The sequence below is a fragment of the Armigeres subalbatus genome, chromosome 3 (assembly GCF_024139115.2).
Source record: "Armigeres subalbatus isolate Guangzhou_Male chromosome 3, GZ_Asu_2, whole genome shotgun sequence".
Lineage (NCBI taxonomy): Eukaryota > Metazoa > Arthropoda > Insecta > Diptera > Culicidae > Armigeres > Armigeres subalbatus.
The window spans coordinates 401,514,268-401,534,571 of NC_085141.1; the positions used below are offsets into that span (position 1 = coordinate 401,514,268).

Below are 20,304 nucleotides of genomic sequence, written 5' to 3' on the forward strand. Positions count from 1 at the left end.
AGTCCTCGATGATTTTTCGCTAAGCCTCCACCATTTGGAATAAATTTTTCAGCATTGCCACTACTACCCACGCCTTCGTACTGCTGTGTACGCTCCACTGCATCACATTTTGTCGAACCGCTCTTTGCAAAATCCCGACCAAAATGGCTCGCGCGCCGGAAAGTAGCTTTCTTGTATTCTATAAATTAAGCCCGCCCTTTGTTATCTGATATGGGTGTAAATATAATGTGCACTCATAATGATTTATGAAGGGGCGGGGCTAATGCTGCTTTCCGGCGCGCACGAGCCTTTTTGAAAGTAATTCCGCAGATAACGAACCGTTCGGACTCAGAGAATGACAAATTCTAAGAATCCTTTGAAATTTTCTCGCAATTGTTTCTGAATTTGGTTATAAGCTGTTGTTTATCTAAGATCCGTATTGTTGCGAAAAATAACAACAGAAATTTTACTCAAGACGAAGTTTCTTCATACAACAAAACATTATCTCTTGGCATATGTCTGTCCGAGCGACGTTCGCCGGTGGGTAGTTGCTGTAGATAGTTTCCACTGAGATGGCGTAGACAAAAGAAGGTGGAATCGACTATCCGAAATAAACTTTCTTCAAAGTGCCAAACTCAATCGTAACATGCGTAACTCAAAGTGCGAAACGCAATCGTAACTAGCGAAATTGATAGCGCGTCGGAGGGAGATGATGCAGTAAATTTGAATGGATGGAATCACTAACAGCAACCAATGCCACCGAAAGGTGCCGACAAACCTTGCGTTGAAACTGTCCGACCACCACTCGATGATTTTTCGCTAAGCCTCCAAAATAGGGATTGCCACTGCTACTCACACCTTCGTAGTAGTAGTAAAATTCTTCTTTATTTAAACATTTTTTGTTCTACAATTATTTTTAACCATGTACAGTGATCGGCCGGCTTGGCCCTCCAACTTCAATTTTAATTATTATTATTATTATTATTTTTATGTTTTTACTTAATTTTTAAAATATAATGTATCATGACGGCCTTCAGGAGGCGCTAGTGTGTTTTTTTTTTAAATTTGATAACCTAACTACTATGTACACTAATATTTACAATAAAAATTTGATAACCTAGATTGGAACTAGCGCCCTAATTGGAGCCTGATCCGAATGCAAGCAACGGACCCTAAACTTTTCTTTACACTCACCAAAGCGTTCATGTAAGGTTTTTATTCCGGCCAGACGGTGGACCTCGGATGTTCTTGTCCTGGGAGGGGTGTTGGGGATCATCCTCAGGAATTTGTTTTGGACCCGTTGATATTTGAGGTGGTGGGTTTTAGCGCAGCTCTCCCAGACCGGCATGACGTATTCGATCACAGGGAGGATGGTTTGCTTGTAGACAGCAAGCTTATTTTTCAGGGACAATGACGACCGACGGTTGACAAAACGATACACTTTGTCGCCGTCTTGTCAACCTTTTGCCTGAAAATAAGCTTGCTGTCGAGGGTCAAGCCAAGGTAGTCGGCCTCATTGGCCCATTCCACAGTCGTGCCATTGAGGATGTTTACAGTCCCCAGGCAGAACATGTTTGGGGGATTCAGAGTAGGGGAAAATGGTGACCTGGGTCTTCGCTGCGTTGATTCAAATCTTCTAGCTGGTGAGGTACTCTATCAGGGCATCCAGGCCTCGTTGGAGTTTTTCTGACCACTACTGATTACCGTTGTAAACGATGGAGGTGTCATCTGCGAACAGAGACAGAATGCCGCCTTCTGGAGGCTCTGGCCTATCGGAGGTGAACAGATTGAAAAGCAGGGGCCCAAGGATATTGCCCTAGGGGACGCCTGCGACGATGTTGTGCGCATTGGAACTCGCTCCGCTGATTGAGACCCGGAATGTCCTTGCCGACAGGTAATTGTTGATGATTTTCACCAGGTAGCTGGGAAGATTGTAGCGTTGTAGTTTGTACACCAGGCCATCATGCCATACATTGTCAAATGCCTTCTCGACATCGAGTTAGGCCATGGCGGATGTTTTTGAGACAAACTTGTTCCGTCTGAGGACGTTGGTAACTCGAGTCAATTGGTGTACAGTTGACCGACCGCGTCGGAAACCAAACTGTTCCTCGAGCAAGATGTTGAGATTTTCGGCAGACTCAAGTAACCGGTGATAAATAGCTTTTTCGAATAGCTTGGATAACCCTGAGCAGTTGCGCCGGGAGTGGGTGGGACAAGTAGGACATATCCTATGCATGAATTTGCCTGGGTGGAACAGTCAAAGCATTGTCCTACCCATGATTATGGTAATGAAAATACCATATGGATGACTAAAAAGATCTTATACTATCAATACTGTTTTAATTTCTAGATCTAAAAATATCGTATAAAAGTTTCATAGTTAATCAGTGGTAAAACAGTCGTGGAAGCTTCCGGGATTGTAAAGGAGAAATCTATTCCGAAAAACTTCTTAAAGTCTATGAAGAATTCTTTCCATTTTAAAAAGTTCTCAATGATGTATTGAGATTTTCCAAGAGTCTTCAAGTTTCCAATAGTTTCTGCTATATGGAACTATTTGTTGAACGTTTTCTGGAAGTACGTAATATTTTTGCTAGTTCAGGGAGGCTCAGAAAATTTCTGAAATTTTATAAGAATTGACAGACTGACAGGTGAAGTAATCAAAAGATGAATATCTAAATAAGAATATAGCTTAGCTTAACTTAGCTAGGACTGACTGTACTTTTCAATGGTTGTTTCTCCGTGACTGGTCATAACTTGTGTAAATTGTGCTACGATCCGAGTGAATAAAGGTTGGTGTTCACTACATACGGGTCCACCCAGTTGGGAAAGGAGAGAAATGGTAGTGTGGTTATTGTTGCTACCTCAGAATCCGAACATTAGCACGGAAAGAAAATTTAGTTATCTTGATAAGGTAGATGACCAAAAGTATGGATCGAGTTCACTTAAAAATATGTAGTCTATTTCACATTATGTGATGTAGTTGTTTAGTCTTCGCCAAACCACCTGTCTATAAGGCAGAAACATTAGTCAATAGACTGCCGAGCTCGTCTCCAAAAGTTAAAAAAAGAAGCAAAAATATGAGAGAACAATCGCTGAAATATGCGAATATGAATTTTATAATAATTGTAGACCATGCGGATGGCTGGTCGTAGGCCTATGAGAGAGAAAAATGTTGAAAGCTTCTAAGAGTTTATTGAAATCTGCAGGAATCACGAATATACCCACTTTTGCATAAAATCTTCGAAGTTAGAAAGAAAACTGGAACACTAGTATTGAAAACTGGAAATAGAAAACTGGAAATAGTATTGATCTCCTTAGAGATTTTTGAACAATCATAAGCTTCACTGATAGATCGTAGCTGTTTCCGAATTTTCTATGGGTTCGAGTTCTTAGAAGTTAATTATCACTAACTGAGACCATAAATTTTTATAAAATTTAAAGACTGTCTTAACAGGAATTTATAACTTATCTGAGGATGTCCGAAAAAATCTCTAGAAATGTTACCTGGGGATCTCCGGAAAGTCTCTAAAAGTATTCAATAGATATGTCCAGTCTGTCCTACCCACGTCTCAGAACGTGACGGCGCTTCTGCGCACATACATACATACACACGCACATACACATATACGTACAGACTTAATTCGCCGAGCTGAGTCGATTGGTATATAACATTATGGGTCCCCGGGCCTTCTATCACAAAATCGTCTTGGAAGTAGCCTTTTTGTTGCACCTTGGTGTACGAGAAAGGCAAAAACACACACACATCAAAAGTAAAGTGAGCATTTTACTTAACATGGATGTTTATTACCCCATCAGAAATGCTTTAGATAAATATAGAATTTAAAAAATATAATATGCGAACCTGAGCAATACATATATTACAACCGAAGGTTTCGACTTGTTAATGAGTCATGACCAAATCAGTTCAGATTCGACTCAGATTTCGAATCGCTTATTTCCATGGCTCTTTAATATTCATCCTTTCGTAAACACATTCCAGTATTCGGAAACCATGCTAATTTAAATTTTCTGCAATTCATCTTCGCGCTGCTTCATAGATGCGTTGAATCGCAGGTGTAAGAAATTAAGGTCGATCTGTTGTTCAACACCTTCAAAGCTTGTCACCTAAATCAATTTCGTCAAGCAATGTGGAGCGGTCACATGATATTTTGAGCACCTTATTTTCATTTAAACACATGTAAAGCGTATTAATGCCGTTTAGACTTAAATTCCGAACATGACTCACATCACGAACGCTCGTGTTTCAGCTCCCTGAAACTTGAATTTCTAATTTCTATTGGTTTTAGATACGGAGGATCAAGATTGCAAATGAACTCAAAATCCTAAGGAAAGAATTACACGAACAAGGTTGAAAAAGCCTTTTTAAAGAGAGTACAGGCATACCTCAATAGTACGTACCCTCGATAGTACGTACCCTCAATTGCACGTACATTTTACCTCGATAGTACGTACAACGAAAACATTTTTTTTTCGTTTTATTTTCTGCAGGATTTTAGTTTTAAATTTGAATATGTTTTGATTATGGCAATTGTGTGGGGTGCATCATATGCTTATTGCGTAGTTTTACATCTGATTCAACATTGTAAGCTTATAACGAATTTAGTAGCAAAGCTTTACAGTCAGTCACGTCTTACATAACACAATTTATACTATTATTTTAAGCAATTCAAAGGACCATTTGAAACAGCTGATTGGATACTCTAAGCGTATTATCAGCAACAGAAGCGCCGTCACGTTCTGAGACGTGGGTAGGACAGACTGGACATATCTATTGAATACTTTTAGAGACTTTCCGGAGATCCCCAGGTAACATTTCTAGAGATTTTTTCGGACATCCTCAGATAAGTTATAAATTCCCTGTTAAGACAATCTTTAAATTTTATAAAATATTTTATGGTCTCAGTTAGTGATAATTAACTTCTAAGAACTCGAACCCATAGAAAAATTCGGAAACAGCTACGATCTATCAGTGAAGCATATGATTGTCCAAAAATCTCTAAGGGAGTTCAATACTATTTCCAGTTTTCTATTTCCAGTTTTCAATACTAGTGTTCCAGTTTTCTTTCTAACTTCGAAGATTTTATGCAAACGTGGGTATATTCGTGATTCATGCAGTTTCAATAAACTCTTAGAAGCTTTCAACATTTTACTCTCTCATAGGTCTACGACCAGACATCCGCATGGGCTACAATCATTATGCTTCATATTCGCATATTTCAGCGATTGTTCTCTTATATATTTGCTTCTTTTTTTAACTTTTGGAGACGAGCTCGGCAGTCTATTGACTAATGTTTCTGCCTTATAGACAGGTGGTTTGGCGAAGACTAAACAACTACATCACATAATGTGAAATAGACTACATATTTTTTTAAGTGAATCCTCGATCCATATTTTTGGTCATCTACCTTATCAAGATAACTAAATTTCCTTCAGTACATTCAAAGTTAATTGCCTATATGCCGGGTATTAAGCCACCCGGAGTGGACGACGGAGGTCCTTCGTAGCTTAGTAGGGAAAGCACCTGTCATGCGAACTGGGGTCGTGGGATCAAACCCCACCGAAGGGGCGGTTACCCTCCAATACCTTTTCCGAACTAAATCTATCACATGTTGTACATATGCATAATCAAGTTTCAGACATAGTAATTAATTTCCACTCCGGGTGGCTTAATACCCGGCATATAGGCAATTAACTTTGAATGTACTGATCTCGAGTGGCGATCTCTCTTCGCTTGTGTGGTCGTGTTGGGATCTGACGACCAAACTGGCACACCTCACACAACCCTACTTCATTGAGCGCCGTTGCTGATGAAGCAAGTGTGTAGGAGCCGGACAATATTAAATACTCATCCTACTTGGTTGACATTGTACAAAAATACATTTGAGAGAGTTAGTTCTGAAAATGTATTGCGAGAGATCGACTGGTACCTGGTGCTGGGAATTTGGTTTCATCAGTACCTGCTAAGCTGCAGTGGACGACGGAGGTCCTTCGTAGCTTAGTAGGGAAAGCACCTGTCATGCGAACTGGGGTCGTGGGATCAAACCCCACCGAAGGGCGGTTACCCTCCAATACCTTTTCCGAACTAAATCTATCACATGTTGTAAATTTCCTTTCCGTGCTAATGTTCGGATTCTGAGGTTTTCTCGGTCTCTAATAGCAGCAATAACCTCACTAACATTTCTCTCCTTTCCCAACTGGGTGGACCCGTATGTAGTGAATACCAACCTTTATTCACTTGGATTGTAGCACAATTTACACAAGTTATGACCAGTCACGGAGAACCAACCATTGAAAAGTACAGTCAGCCTTAGCTAAGTTAAGCTAAGCTATATTATCATTTAGATATTCATCTTTTGATTACTTCACATGTCAGTCTGTCAATTCTTATAAAATTTCAGAAATTTTCTGAGCCTTCCTGAACTAGCAAAAATAATTACGTACTTCCAGAAAACGTTCAACAAATAGTTCCATATAGCAGAAACTATTAGAAACTTGAAGACTCTTGGAAAATCTCAATACATCATTAAGAACTTTTTAAAATGGAAAGATTTCTTCATAGACTTTAAGAAGTTTTTCGGAATAGATTTCTCCTTTACAATCCCGGAAACTTCCACGACTGTCAGTTTTACCACTGATTAACTGTGAAACGTTCAATGATATTTTTAGATCTAGAAATTAAAACAGTATAGATAGTATAAGATCTTTTAGTCATCCATATGGTATTTTCTTACCATAATCATGGGTAGGACAATGCTTTGACTGTCCTACCCAGGTATTTTCATGCGTAGGACATGTCCTACTTGTCCCACCCACTCCCGGCGCCACTGATCAGCAATGGTTGAAGTCGTATGGGTATGAAAGTATAAATGATTTTATTAAAAAAGCAGAATAGCTATCAACTTAATTGAATAACTATTATGTCTATGAATTCCGTTATCTACCAAGGAAGTTAGTTCCAGTTCTCATGCATTAATCCACCTGAAAGATCAGATAATAGGGTATCTGTTTCATTATTAATAACATGCTCATATACTTATCAATAACATTCGTAAAACAGAAAATTTAGGCTCAATTTGTGTCGTATTATTGTTATTCGGCGTGCTTACTGCTGAAAAAATCACAAAAATGAGAAATAAAACAATTTGCGCACAAATTCTTTTTTTTTTTCGAATGTAGGGGTAGCGGGGGTAAAGTGAACAGGCGGGGTAAAGTGGGTAACGGCTTGTTTATCCCTTGTTTATGGATTTCTCGTATTATTTTCCATGCTACATCACAAATTAAGCATTTCATACTCTCCGAGCTATTTCAAATAATGAAATTTCTATTTAAAAGCTAGATTTTAGCAAAATTCTGCGCACTTTCGCAAAATGCTAGTTTGATGTAATTTTGGAACTGTTGCATTTAAGCCATGAAAACTCTGAGTTAGTAGTTCTAAACCACAATATCGTTCACATCGTTCATTTTGCTTGTTATGAAGCGGCACTGGTTGATTGTAGATAGTTTTTTTAACTTTTTTCGTAGTTTAGGTGTTGTTTGAAAAACATGTAGCTATGGGGGGAAATTGGTCATGTCGCCTGGGGGTAAAGTGAGCAATGTTCTGACAGAGAAATGGAGATAAACTAGCTCAAATTTCAACCTTAATCGGTTCGGTTGACAGTGGGATCATCAATCAGGAGGTGAAGAAAAGGGGGATCTGGTCATTTACGCTCCACACACACATTTTCGCACAATTTATACATTCTTGAACGAATATTTTCATACAACGCACCTCGTTCATGAAAACATCCATATCTCAGATGTTTTTCATCCGATCTGTGATATCCATATATCAATCAACTCAGAAAAAGCTCTAGTTTCTTTAAAAGAGTATAACAAGGGCCATCATTTCATCCATTTTAATAATGTAGGCGCGCAAAATCTAGAATTTTTGACATGTCCTCAAATAATCCGGAATTTCTCCTGCGGCCAGAACATAGTTTTTAACCCGTTTTTCAAAACTAGATGAATTTACTGGAGAACCATACCAAAACCAAAGGAACCTGGTAATATTGTACTGAGCAATAGTCAATTGAAAATTTTAAAAAAATTCCCGCCCTACCATTTTGACCAAGCCCGGTAAGTCTACTTGTCTGTGAAAAAAACGAAGGGTTTATACCTATCAGGTAAAATTTAAAGTATTATTAAGAATATGTATTTGGTTTAAAATATTTTGATCGACTTATTTGTTTTATTTACAATATTGTTCACTTTACCCCACCTCCTGACCATTTTACCCCGCCCAAAACTTAATTGAACTATTTTGGACTAATTTTAACCAATAAGATAAGCTTCGACACACCTGCATTGAACAATACAATTTCTTAATAGCCACTTGATAATCAGCAGCAGTTCTTAGTGTGTCTAATTTACCCCCATCACCCTAATTGATTTAAGTAGATGGTATAAAATTGAATTTGCGACAAGATGTTTATTAATTTAATTCACTTGTCATAAGACAAATTTGTACAATCCTATTTAATTCCACCACTTAATTGTACCTTGACAGATACGTATTTCGACCTCAACAGTAAGGTCGTCCTCAGTGTCTCGTACTTTACTCGATTCGAGTCGAAGAAGACATTCCACTGAAAAGCTCAAAATAATTTTCTTAACAATTTAATTCGGTTTAGCAGCTTTACTAAAATGATAAATTTATTTGGTTAAATAATAATTTTTATTCTGCTATTTTTTCAGTTACTTATTTATTCAATACTAGCAGATTGGACCATGCGTTGCCCGGGATCGACACTTTTAATTGGTAAATATCAAATATTGCAGCAACGCACTCTAGATCGATTTATGTTAAATTGAATTTCTTTTCAACTCAGCAATGTGTAGCATATTATTGATTTTTGAACTATCTCAGTGAAAATTCATGTCTTTTTCTACATATAAACACAGCCCATTCTAGAACGAATCGAACCGTGCACAAATCTACTAATCGGTTCATCCATTCGTAACTTATAATGCGTCAAAGAAAATGTAAACTTATTTTTATATATAGAGATAAAAGTTATCGTCTATTCTCAGGAGTACCTACAAAAATTCATCCCTGTATTTCACTAGAAATTCAATCAAGAACTCCTCTAAGATTCCTCGTCTTGCTGAAATTCCCAAGAAAGTTTCCCCTTGAACAGCAGTTGTTCCCAAGGGTTCTTCCTGGGATACAATAAAAGTTTATTCGAAAATTCTATACAGTATTTCACTAGATATTCAATCTATACCTGTGGGCCGATTGAAATTTTATCGGCGGTGGCGTGATAGATCAGTCAGCGGAATTCATCCGGAAGTTCTCTAGCAATTCGTCCTGAAATTCTTCCAGAAATTCTTCCAAAAGCTCCGCAGGAATTCCTCCGCAAGTTCCTCCAGGAATTCCTCCGGAAGATCCTCCAAGACTTCCTCTGGAAGTTCCTCCTGGAATTACTACAGAAGTTCACTAGCAATTTGTCCGGAAGTTCTCCAGGAATTCCTGTGGAAGTTTCTAGGAGTTCCTCCAGAAATTCTTCCAGGAATTCCTTCATAAGTTACTCTAGGAATTACTCTGCAAGTTCGTCCCGGAGCTCCTCCGGAAGTTCCTTTTCGAATATCCGCAAGTTCCTCTAGGAATTCCTCCACAAGTTCCTCCTGGATTTCCTCCGGAAGTTCCTCCAGATATTCCTCCGGAAGATCCTCCAGGAATTTCTTCGGAAGTTACTCCAGGAATTCCTCCAGGAATTCCTCCACAAGTTCCTCCAGAAATTCTTCCAGAAGTTCCTCCAAGAATTCCTCCGCAAGTTTCTCCAGGAGTTCTTCCGGTAGATCGTCCAAGAATTCCTCTGGAATTTTCTCCAGGAATTCCTCTGGAAGTTCCCTCAAAAATGGCTCCAAAAGTTTCTCTAGTAATTCATCCGGTTGTTCCTCCAGAAATTCATCCAGAACTACCTTCAGGAATACCTCCAGAAGTAGCTCCAAGAATTCCCCCCAAAAATTCAACTAGGACTCGTAGGCGTTATCCAGAAATATATCCGTGAGTTATTTCAAAAATTCCCCCAAATATCCATTTTAAATTATTCCCATGTATTTCCGCGGTAAACTCAGCAATTCGCTTAAGAGTTCCCTAAGAAATTTATACTTCTCCTATCCCAGAACTACCACCAGAAAATCATTCAGAAATTCCCATGTAAAAAAATCTCCGAGAAGCTCTCTCCATATCTTTATAAGTTCCCCTGAAAATGTCTTCAAGAATTCCCCAGAAATTTGTTTCGGAATTCCCACGGAAATATCTCAAGCTTTTCTGCAGAAAATTTCTTCTAGAACTGCTCCGGGAAGCTCCTTTTTTAAGAAGAATTTCCTGTGAAATGTTTGTGGGAATATTCAAATGAGTTCCCAAAGGATTTCCTAGAGAATACCCTAAAGCAATTCTCGAAGAAATTCGCGTTGGGACTCCTGGTTTGGGTTCCAAGAATATTTTTTGGTCAACTTATTGATGGATTTTTCGATGGATTTACTAGAGAAATTCTCGGAGGAATTCCTAGAAGAGACCTGAAACAAATCTAGGAGATATTCTCTAACAAGAATTTCAAACGAATTTCATATGGAATCTACAGAGGAAAATATTTTTGAAATTCCAAACAAATTCCAAATAAAGTTATGAAATATTTTCAGACTGAAATACGAAATAATTTCTAGAAGAATTCTAGCAATTTCTTAGTTTTCTGAAGAACAATTCCCACATTTTCAGAAAAGTATCTTTATGTTTGGTCGAGAATATGTTAAAGGGATCTAGTGGCCATGTTGCCAAAGATATTTTCCCATGTCGCACTTTTTGGTCAGAGATCAGCTCCATGCTAGTTGCAGTTGTGAGTAGATCCCAATCCAGTGAAATAATTAATGAAATAATTAGTATTGAGCGTCTTAGGGGAAAATGTCACAAGGTTAAAAAATTTCAAACTTCCATTTACTTTCACTATAATCACTAATGTATCATCTGATACGAATTCCGTTTTCTACTTGAAAACTTCTTCAGTGTTTTGTTATCGATTATTTTCTTCTTTGCAAAGTCTTGTCAGTTTTAAATATGTACGTATTTTCGTCTTCCAGGTTGCGTCTGTTTTTGTCTTCGTAACCAATCTTCTAACAAGGTAATAGCTTCTTTCATTGGGACACTGGGGCCAGCCACATCAAAAGAACCGATCCAAGTGACATGCCCTAATTGTACCTACATAATTCATACCTTTTGTACCTGTACTCCATATTTAATATTAGAAATCAATGTTTTTCTTCAGTCGATAACAAAACACTGAAGAAGTTTTCAAGTAGAAAACGAAATACGTATCTGATGATACATTAGTGATTATAGTGGAAGTAAATGGTAGTCTAAATTTTTGTAACCTTGCCCAATCCAATGATTTAGATTTAAAGACTCAATCTACAGACATCACCTAAATTCGTCGAGCTAAACTGATCGGTAAATGAAAGTCGGCCCTCCAGACCTCACATCAAAAATTCGTTTTTGAGTGAGCACATAGCCTTCTCGTTACATCTTGGTGTATGAAAGAAGCAAAAACGATTCAAAAGACGAGAAGATTAATATAACTTAGAAAGTTATCCCTTTTTTACATCTTCGAAATCAGTTTTCTTGTTATCTTTTTACTTATCTTATTCTTTTATGTTATACATCTTATATTCATAAAATTACGAATCATAACAAAGGTTCCTCCAAACAAACGCGATGCGACTGTTGCTATAGCTGGTAGTTTGACGCTTTGGTGAGGAAGCGTCATTGGAGCCAATAGAGTCACAGTGACAGTTCAGTGCAACCCTAAAACTTTTTATTCCCGTAAAATCTATAGGAGAAATCTATGAAAAACGTCATGTAAAAATGTAGTGATCTATAACCCACAATTGTTGTTTTTTGTGGTAGCATGCATAACTATGTATGTTGAAAATAACATACAATCAAAGTAGTCACGGGTAGCCGAGATGATCAAGTAGGCCCTTGTTTATGTCCTGTCAACCGGAGCGGCTATAAAAGCCGCGACATCCAGAGCAAGAGTTCATTCAAGATTGGATCATAACAATTTTACTTTTCAAACTGTAAATAAAAGAAATACTATTTATCAAGTTTTTACCCTGCTGTTTTTATCAAACTTTTACCAAAATTTTCATCATTCTCCTTGATCATCGCCTACTTTATTTGATTCCAAAAGCGGAATATACACTGAGGATAATCCGCACATATTTATTGGCGAAAATCCATAAATTTTTATTTTCAGATTTATATGTGGGCACATAACTATCCACTATCCCAGGATGCACTTAAAACAAATTAGTGTAATATATATCATGAGCAGCTGCACATACATTTCATTAGCGCAATACGATTTTTATTAGCCCAACAAATGAATCACAAGTGTGAGGTTAGCTGATCACATTCTATTAGTGTACACATATGTATTACGTGCAGATTATTTTGAGTGTAGAAGCACAGGTACGGCCGATAACGTCGCTACATCCCTGGTTGCAGTCGCTGACATTTGGCCCTTCTCTCCGGCAGGTACGGCCGATAACGTCGCAACATCCCTGGTTGCAGTCGCTGACATTTGGCCCTTCTCTCCGGCAGGTACGGCCGATAACGTCGCAACATCCCTGGTTGCAGTCGCTGACATTTGGCCCTTCTCTATGACAGGTACGGCCGATAACGTCGCAACATCCCTGGTTGCAGTCGCTGACATTTGGCCCTTCTCTCGGCCGATAACGTCGCATCAGCCCTGGTTGCAGTCGCTGACATTTGGCCGTTCTCTCCGGCAGGTACGGCCGATAACGTCGCAACATCCCTGGTTGCAGTCGATGACAATGTACGATGTGTAACATATCTTTAGAATATTCCTCCTACAATGTCACGCAATTTATGAATGTTCCAATATATTTCTTGAAAAATAGTAGCTCCATATTTACAAACACAATTATTTTGCTCAATGCTACATGTAGGCACCATTTAAAAAAAATCTGGGTTCTGTTGGTCCGTTGTGTACTATATCAAATACAAATATTTATAGAATACAGAGCTTTCTATCGAAATTTTTATTTCTGGTTGGTTTTATTAACTTTCTGCTACTCCTAAATGAACAAAAAGGCAAAAACCTATACGTACTATCGAAGTATGCTTGTATTCGGAATATGAGTCTAGTCATACTTGAATTGACTAGAAAGCCCTTTCAGTTACTTCAGTAACGCATTTTGCTGTCTAGGATCGATGTATCAAAGCATTTGATTTTTACCTAGTTGATGTCTTCTTAGCAGTGATTAAACCTAAGAAAGCTAAATCTCTGATTTAGCTTTCTATCTAATTTACGAGCTTCGAACTCATGGGGTATGTGAGAAAATCTAGACAACTTTTGTACGGAAGCTCACATTGCGTAGAGATGCGCAATGCCACGTGAAACAATTGCAATCAAGCTTCATCGGGATCAAGGACAAAGTTAACTAAATGGCGTTTATCACTTTCATTTGAAGGAGGGAAACACGTCGAAGAGAATTCCAGACAGATCTTTAATTGATGGAAAAATTTCTAAAACTTTCTGTTCGTGCTTATCGACGCACCTCTATCTTCATAGCATCCGCATCCTTTCCCTGGGATGGCAGAACAAAGTATTGTTCGCACGAAGCAACAGTATCGGACAAAAACAATGAAAAAAAGGTTTTTCTTTTGTAGAACGTTAAGATGTAGATAGTCGTCAGTTAAAAAAACTAAGTTGAAATGTTACTTTTGTGTCGCCTATACTGTTTTTAATGAGCAACTTTCCTCAAAATTTGTCGTTGTTTTATCGTTGCGCTTCTTCACATGGAACCAGCAGCGTGCAGCCCTTGCCGTCGGCATTCTCTTTAATTTACGCCTTTACGCTACTGGCTTTACGATAGGCTGCCACAAAACAAACTCGCTGTGTCATGGTGCACCACCAAAAAGTGGATAAAAAGATAAATCTTTCCTGTGAATAGAATTTGTGAAACAACCCAAAAAATTACATGACATACAATTACATTGTATTTAATTGTTTTTTTTTTATGATTCTTTATTCCATTAGAGATTACGCCATTTATTATATAAAATGGAATGTATGGGGATTTACATCAAGTTTCTCTTATGTATTATGTTTATTATCATAAATGGCATTATCTGAATAGACTATAGGAGAGTTTATCTGCAGATATTCTCCTTTTTCAATAGCTCAACATTTCAACTGGAACTGGTTCTACTTTTCAACTTAGTGTTCTATAAGAATTTCCACAGTAATTGAATGAAAGTTGTTTTTCACGCTGCCATTGCATGGCAAGCGCCACGGAGCTATGCCCAAGGTGTCGAGAATGTTTCCTATCCGAAAGCATCCTTAACCGGTCCGAGAATCGAACTCGCCACCTCCGGATTGGCAATCCCACGCCTTTGGTCTCAAGGCTAATTGGAGAGGCTATTAACAGATATTGTTATTTGTTTGAAGAAATGAAAGGTGCTAAATATGAAGGCGCTCCTATAAATCTGAAGCAGGTCAGCGAATTCCAAGCGTCCTTTTATTTGGTTTTCGATGACTAGGTGAAAGCTTTCGACCGTACATGTACATTATCGTACATGTGTGAGTCCTTCTCGCGCAGAGTGCTGCACAACGGAGTCCTATCCGATCCCCTTTGGGTCGTAGTCCTTGTGAGAAATATCACCGCTACTGTTCATCATCGTAATCGACGAGATTCTGTCAGATGCGATTTACCGTGGAGCAAACCGTGGGCTGCAATGATAGTCTCCAATAGTGGAGCACTTGAACGACTTTACATTGACTGATGAAGTAGCACTTCATCTTGCATGATAATATTTAAGTTATGTGCAGAGTGATCTCAACTATCTTGTCGCACACTCCTTATCGGCTGGTTTAGTTACGTCAACAAACCAAATCGTTGGATGTGAATACGGTGACCCCTTCCAGCTTCACAGTAGCTGGGCAATCGGTGGAGAATTCGGAAAGCTTAAGAGTAGCCTCCGTTACCACAGATATTCATTTGGGACTAATCACTATCTCTTAGGGCCGATGTCCTCGTAGCGGTTTTTAAGCTCTCCACGCAATCATCAAATGGAGTAATGCACACGTATACGTGGGCACGATTACATTTGATACTGGGTACCTTGCGTGAACGCGCCGTGCTCGCAGTTTGAAAGAACGTTTCGTGGTCGTCGATCCTTAGATGGAAGCAATATGTACTCTCCAATAGTCAAGATCTGTTCTGGCCACGTCCTTGTGAATGCTGAGGAAATGGAAGGATGGTTAGTAGGACACTTACTTAAGAAAGATGCAGAGAGCACTACGACCTCTCATAGGTGCAACGGGAAGTTTTGTAATTGTTAGTGCGGCAGGTTATAACAGCAGGAATTGTGGTAGAACGTGAAACCCAGAAAGAACTAAGATAGAAATACAAACTAGGAAAGGGCGAGCCTGGAGTTGCACGTCAGGAGGTCCAAAGCAGAAGCAGTAGCCACTAGATGACCGGGCTCGTCAAGAACAATTGATCAGTTTGTTTATTTCATAATTTCAGCTGGATAATTATAGAATGTTATAGAATTCATTTATGTGTGATAATCGAATCTATGATTTTTGTGAATTTGATTAAATTGATCTCAACCTGTAAACTTAAAGATAAAAAAGTCTTACTCAGAAAGGCGGAACCAACATCATCATAATCAACAGAATTGGTGTTGCATAGTTTGATTTTCGGGATTCAGTCATGAATAATAGCGTTGACAATTTTATTTCATCGCCGACGATTTGATATAGGGGATCTTTTCCAATGCTCTACGGCAGTCAATTGGGCAATTATCGCCGTATTCGTAAGGGGGTTTGTCATGCGTTTGGTGGCAAATATTTCCGGCTTAATTGACCAAATATAATTAACTTCAAAAACTTTTTGACACTAATTCTGTTACACACTATAGGGGGCGAATACTTTCTTTACATGAATGCACAAACATTCAAATTGATGTTGAGCACTCCGCTTTTTTTTTTTGGAACAGTCTGCTGCGCAGTTTAGGGCGCATCGATTAAGTACTGTTTAGCGCCTTTCTATGCAGGTCGACGACTTCCCTAAAATATGATGTTATAAGTTTCAAAAGCATAGATCAACTAGTCAGTGAGATAAAGCTATCGTATCAACGATGAAGACGTTCTGTTTCCTAGTTTTAATAACAACCTATGAGGTCACTAGTTCAACGTTTAACGCAACAAATGATTCCGTTGTGTATAGGCAGAATGCCACTAACACTGAAATGACGTTGTCGAGGGGAAAGAGGTTTTTGCTATTCCCAAGAAATGCTTTATTACTTGTGAGTTCAAAACAAATGGTCATGGTCAAAATAGTTTTAACTTAATTACCTTTTTTTACAGGTTACGATTGCGGCAGCAAAAATTCTTATGTTTCGTTATCCAGCGGCGTCTTATGGTCTTATAGAGTGGGATTTGTTATACCCTCTTCCAGATTATACAAACCGCATTACGCAATTCCAATTCGGCGAAATATTTACAAAGCCAAATGGACCGGTGTTACTTCCCCCAACGCCTCCACAGCCAACAACGACATCAGCGCCACCCCCATCCGCAGTTCCACTGGAACATTCCCACCATGAACACCACCACGGGCATGAAGTATCGGAAATGGAGCTACAATCGTATCTCAAAGATCATCCAGAAACGTGGGTACCTCCGGGATACGGCAAAGATAGATCGGACTGGATCGCACCGAACTCCTACAATCCATATCAGAAACATCGCATTAGCCCTATTAATGATTCATACAAACGACGCGACCAGACCAATTTCAATCGCATGGGGAGAGATGCGGATGATTCAAGTGATAACAATTTTTTAGAAGAGGAAGATAGGCACAACATCAGCCAACATCGCGATTGGGAAAGTTTTTATCATTACCGCGAAAGGCGAGATTTGTATCATGCCATGGAACATGCTTTAGGGAAAAGGTATGTAGTATTGAGCGGCAGTGTGTAACAGTTCTGCTAATGCAATCGCTCTATCGATTTCCAGCCACCGGTTGCAGATAAAAACATGCGTTTTGCGAGCCATATGTGAAGCACGAAATCTACTCCGTCCAAAGAAAAAGTCCATGATTGTGGAAATGGCCAGGCTTATGTTCAGGTTGGTCATGGTTCAGTTCTGTGATTGGTGGAAGTCCTAACGGTTCGAATGTGTTATTTATTTGCAGTGTTCCATTAAAAGATGACCTTCAAGATGACTACAGTGAAGCGATGAGACATGACAATTTGGATTGTACAGCTGTTTATGGCGACAAATGCGCCGTGAGTATTTTGTCAATGCTTCTGTTCGGAAAGTTTGAACCTTCGTTCGAATAAACTAATATATTCAAAAAAATATATAATCAGGTTTTTTACTGCTTGGCTACTATATTGATTGAGATTCATGTGCCCTAACGTAAGGTGGGGCCGTCTCAGCCTCACTTCTGCTCCTGAACCTCTGATGCTATCGCCGCGGCGTCTGGTGACAACAACGATAGAATTTTAGTGCGTTCACGTATTTGCCTGTTATCCCCAGGGAGAGGAGGCGGAACAGAGGCCCTACGCTGTCATGTGTGACACCTGGATCTGGTTCTAAAATTATAACAACAGTGTTAATTCTCTACCACAATTTTGTTATGGCGATGCAATTTTTATGCACACTTTTGACGTAAACTACGTCTAAGGGGAAGTCTCTGATACAGGGTGTAAAACCGAAATTTCCAAATTCGAGACCGTCACGAAATTAGGATAGATTTCAAACGCTAATACCGTCTTTATCTTTCGATGGATTTTCGATATTTGCTTATTAATCGATTAAGAAACTCTCCAGCAATTTGCCAATTCTATTGATACTATTGATTATCAACGTTAAACTATTGAAAATGTTGTTTCTTTCCAAACCGGGTGAAAAATTCAATTCCGTTCATAAATCCCCAACACAGACATCAGATTGCAGTAAGGTACGGGCCTTTTGATCCACTGCTTCGTTTTCCCTGTGTATAAAGCCCCGTGTTTCGCGTGCGCGCGTCATTTTCATTCTGGATGTCACGGCGAGCGGACCAGGGCGTCCAGAAGCGGTGGTGGTGCGGATGAAAATTTTTCGGTCGGTGGTGGTGGCGGTCGTGGAAGCAGGAGCACATCATTTTCATCCGTGTCCCATCTTCGGCGGATCTGGCAATCGACGGCGTTCGTTGAGCCGAATCATCGGATGGCGGTCGCGCAGCCCAGTGGCTACTGATAAGGCACATAAGTGGCAATTAATCGGTTCTTTTCAGGACCATCATTATATTTGGAAGGAAGGTTAAGTGGAAATAATGTTCCTAAAGTGCAACCGTTAGGAACTGGAAAATTCTTCGGTGAAATTTTCTAGCGTAATTCGAAGTTGTATGATTTTAGTGATTGAGAATGTTGATATTAGACGAACTTTCTTCATAGAACAAAGCATAATTGTTTGGCATCGGTAGCGGAATCATAGCATTAGTGCCGGTCCGAGCATAGGCTGTCATCGGAAGATTGCTACAGCAATTTATTCACTAATGTGGATGTTGTCGGCACAACATGAAATTTTCCCGCCAGACTAATTTTGTATTTTTCCTGTTGATTGAAAAAGAAATCGGTTCCGAGATGAACTTTATTCAAAGCGCAACGCTAACGTCGGTAGTTGAATCCCAAGCAAGTATCGGAAGGGGACCATGCAAACAATTGTTTCGCATTATGACTGAAAAAAAATGTATGGCGTCAGTATTGATGTTTGCTACAGATTTTTTGACGTAAACTTCGTCTAAGAGGAAGACTCAGATACAGGGTTTAAAACGGAAATTTCCAAATTCGAGATTGTCACAAAAATTAGGATAGATTTCAATCGCTCATAGCGTCTTTATCTTATTTTCGACATTTGCTTATCAATCGATTCGAAAACCCTTCAGCAATTTGCCAATTCTATTGATACTATTGATCATCATTAATGCTTAATTTTTTTTCCAACACAAATATGATTTTGAAAAAGTATCACCGGCGCGTGCTTACTCGCTATCTAAATGCTGATAGATTTACAGTTACATCAAACAACTGAAAACCGAAATACGCCACTCCAAAATTACGAGGTGACAATGTTAGAAAGAGACAAAAGATAGGAAAAATAACACGGTGTGTAGTGCCTCCCCGAGTCACTTTAAGGGAAGATCCTTTAATTACGTAACGCAAAAATTGGGCATTTTCAACCCCCCCTCCCCTATGTCACACTTTTTGTATGAAGCATCTAAAAATTATGTATGGGTCGTCACACTTCGCCCAATCTCCCCCTCCCCCTCTAAGCGTTACGTAATTTGTGGACGCTCCCAAGAGCCACTTTCATTGATGGTAGCCGATCGTTAGTACTTCATATCAAATATCATATCATATCATAGCATATAAAAGAATATTTTGGACAAATTTCATAAAATTTGGTCAACAAAAACCCCCCTGTCAATAATAGAACAAAACCTGCCAAAGCCGTCATTCCTCGTACATCATACAATAAAATTTAATCTGAGCGCTGCAAATGTTAATGACGACTACCACGCGACCCACACCATCGCCGGGAATAAAATTTCCGGTATACCGGATATAGGAGCTCCGCCGATGCCGATGGTGGGCTACGATCTGCTTTTCGTGACATCTCGAACGAAATGGCTCGCGCGCGTGGAAGAGCTGCTTTCTTGTAATCAATAAAGTTAAACCTGTAGTCACGCCCCTTTAGTAAGTGTGTGACGGATGCACAATATTTGCAGTCATACCGGACACAAAGAGGCGGGACTAATGGGCCATCTTTATTGATTATAAGAAAACTGCTTTCCCCCGCGCGCGTGGCATTTCATTTGAAATATCGCGCAGAGCGGTCCCAGCATCGGTAGAGATGTCGCAAATTAATCTATTACTTCGATTAATCGATTATTTGTTGTGATAATCGATAAATTTTAAATCGATTACTTTCAACGATCAATCGATTAAATAATCGACAAGAATCGAGAGTAATCGATTAATCGGGATTTTACGACAACTATTAGATTTCGATTACTTCAATTAATCGACTCATTGTTATGATAATCGATTAATTTTGATTCGATTACTACTCAACGTTGAATCGATTCAATAATCGTCAAGAATCAAAAAGTAATCGATTAGTTACTAATCGATTAATCGAGATTTTACGACATCTCTAAGCATCGGCGGAGTTGCTTAGC

At 39.1% G+C, this 20,304-nt stretch overlaps 1 protein-coding gene across 1 annotated transcript in view; it reads left to right on the forward strand.

Annotated features, from left to right (window-relative positions):
- The window catches only part of LOC134223021 (uncharacterized), a 29,750-nt gene extending 12,331 nt beyond the window's left edge, over positions 1-17,419 (forward strand). Inside the window, exons 2-5 of the mRNA XM_062702158.1 lie at positions 16,233-16,378; positions 16,440-17,029; positions 17,094-17,204; positions 17,272-17,419. Coding sequence (XP_062558142.1) covers positions 16,233-16,378; positions 16,440-17,029; positions 17,094-17,204; positions 17,272-17,419 — 995 coding nt within the window. The remainder of the gene's footprint in view (positions 1-16,232; positions 16,379-16,439; positions 17,030-17,093; positions 17,205-17,271) is intronic.
- The last annotated feature ends 2,885 nt before the right edge of the window (positions 17,420-20,304 follow it).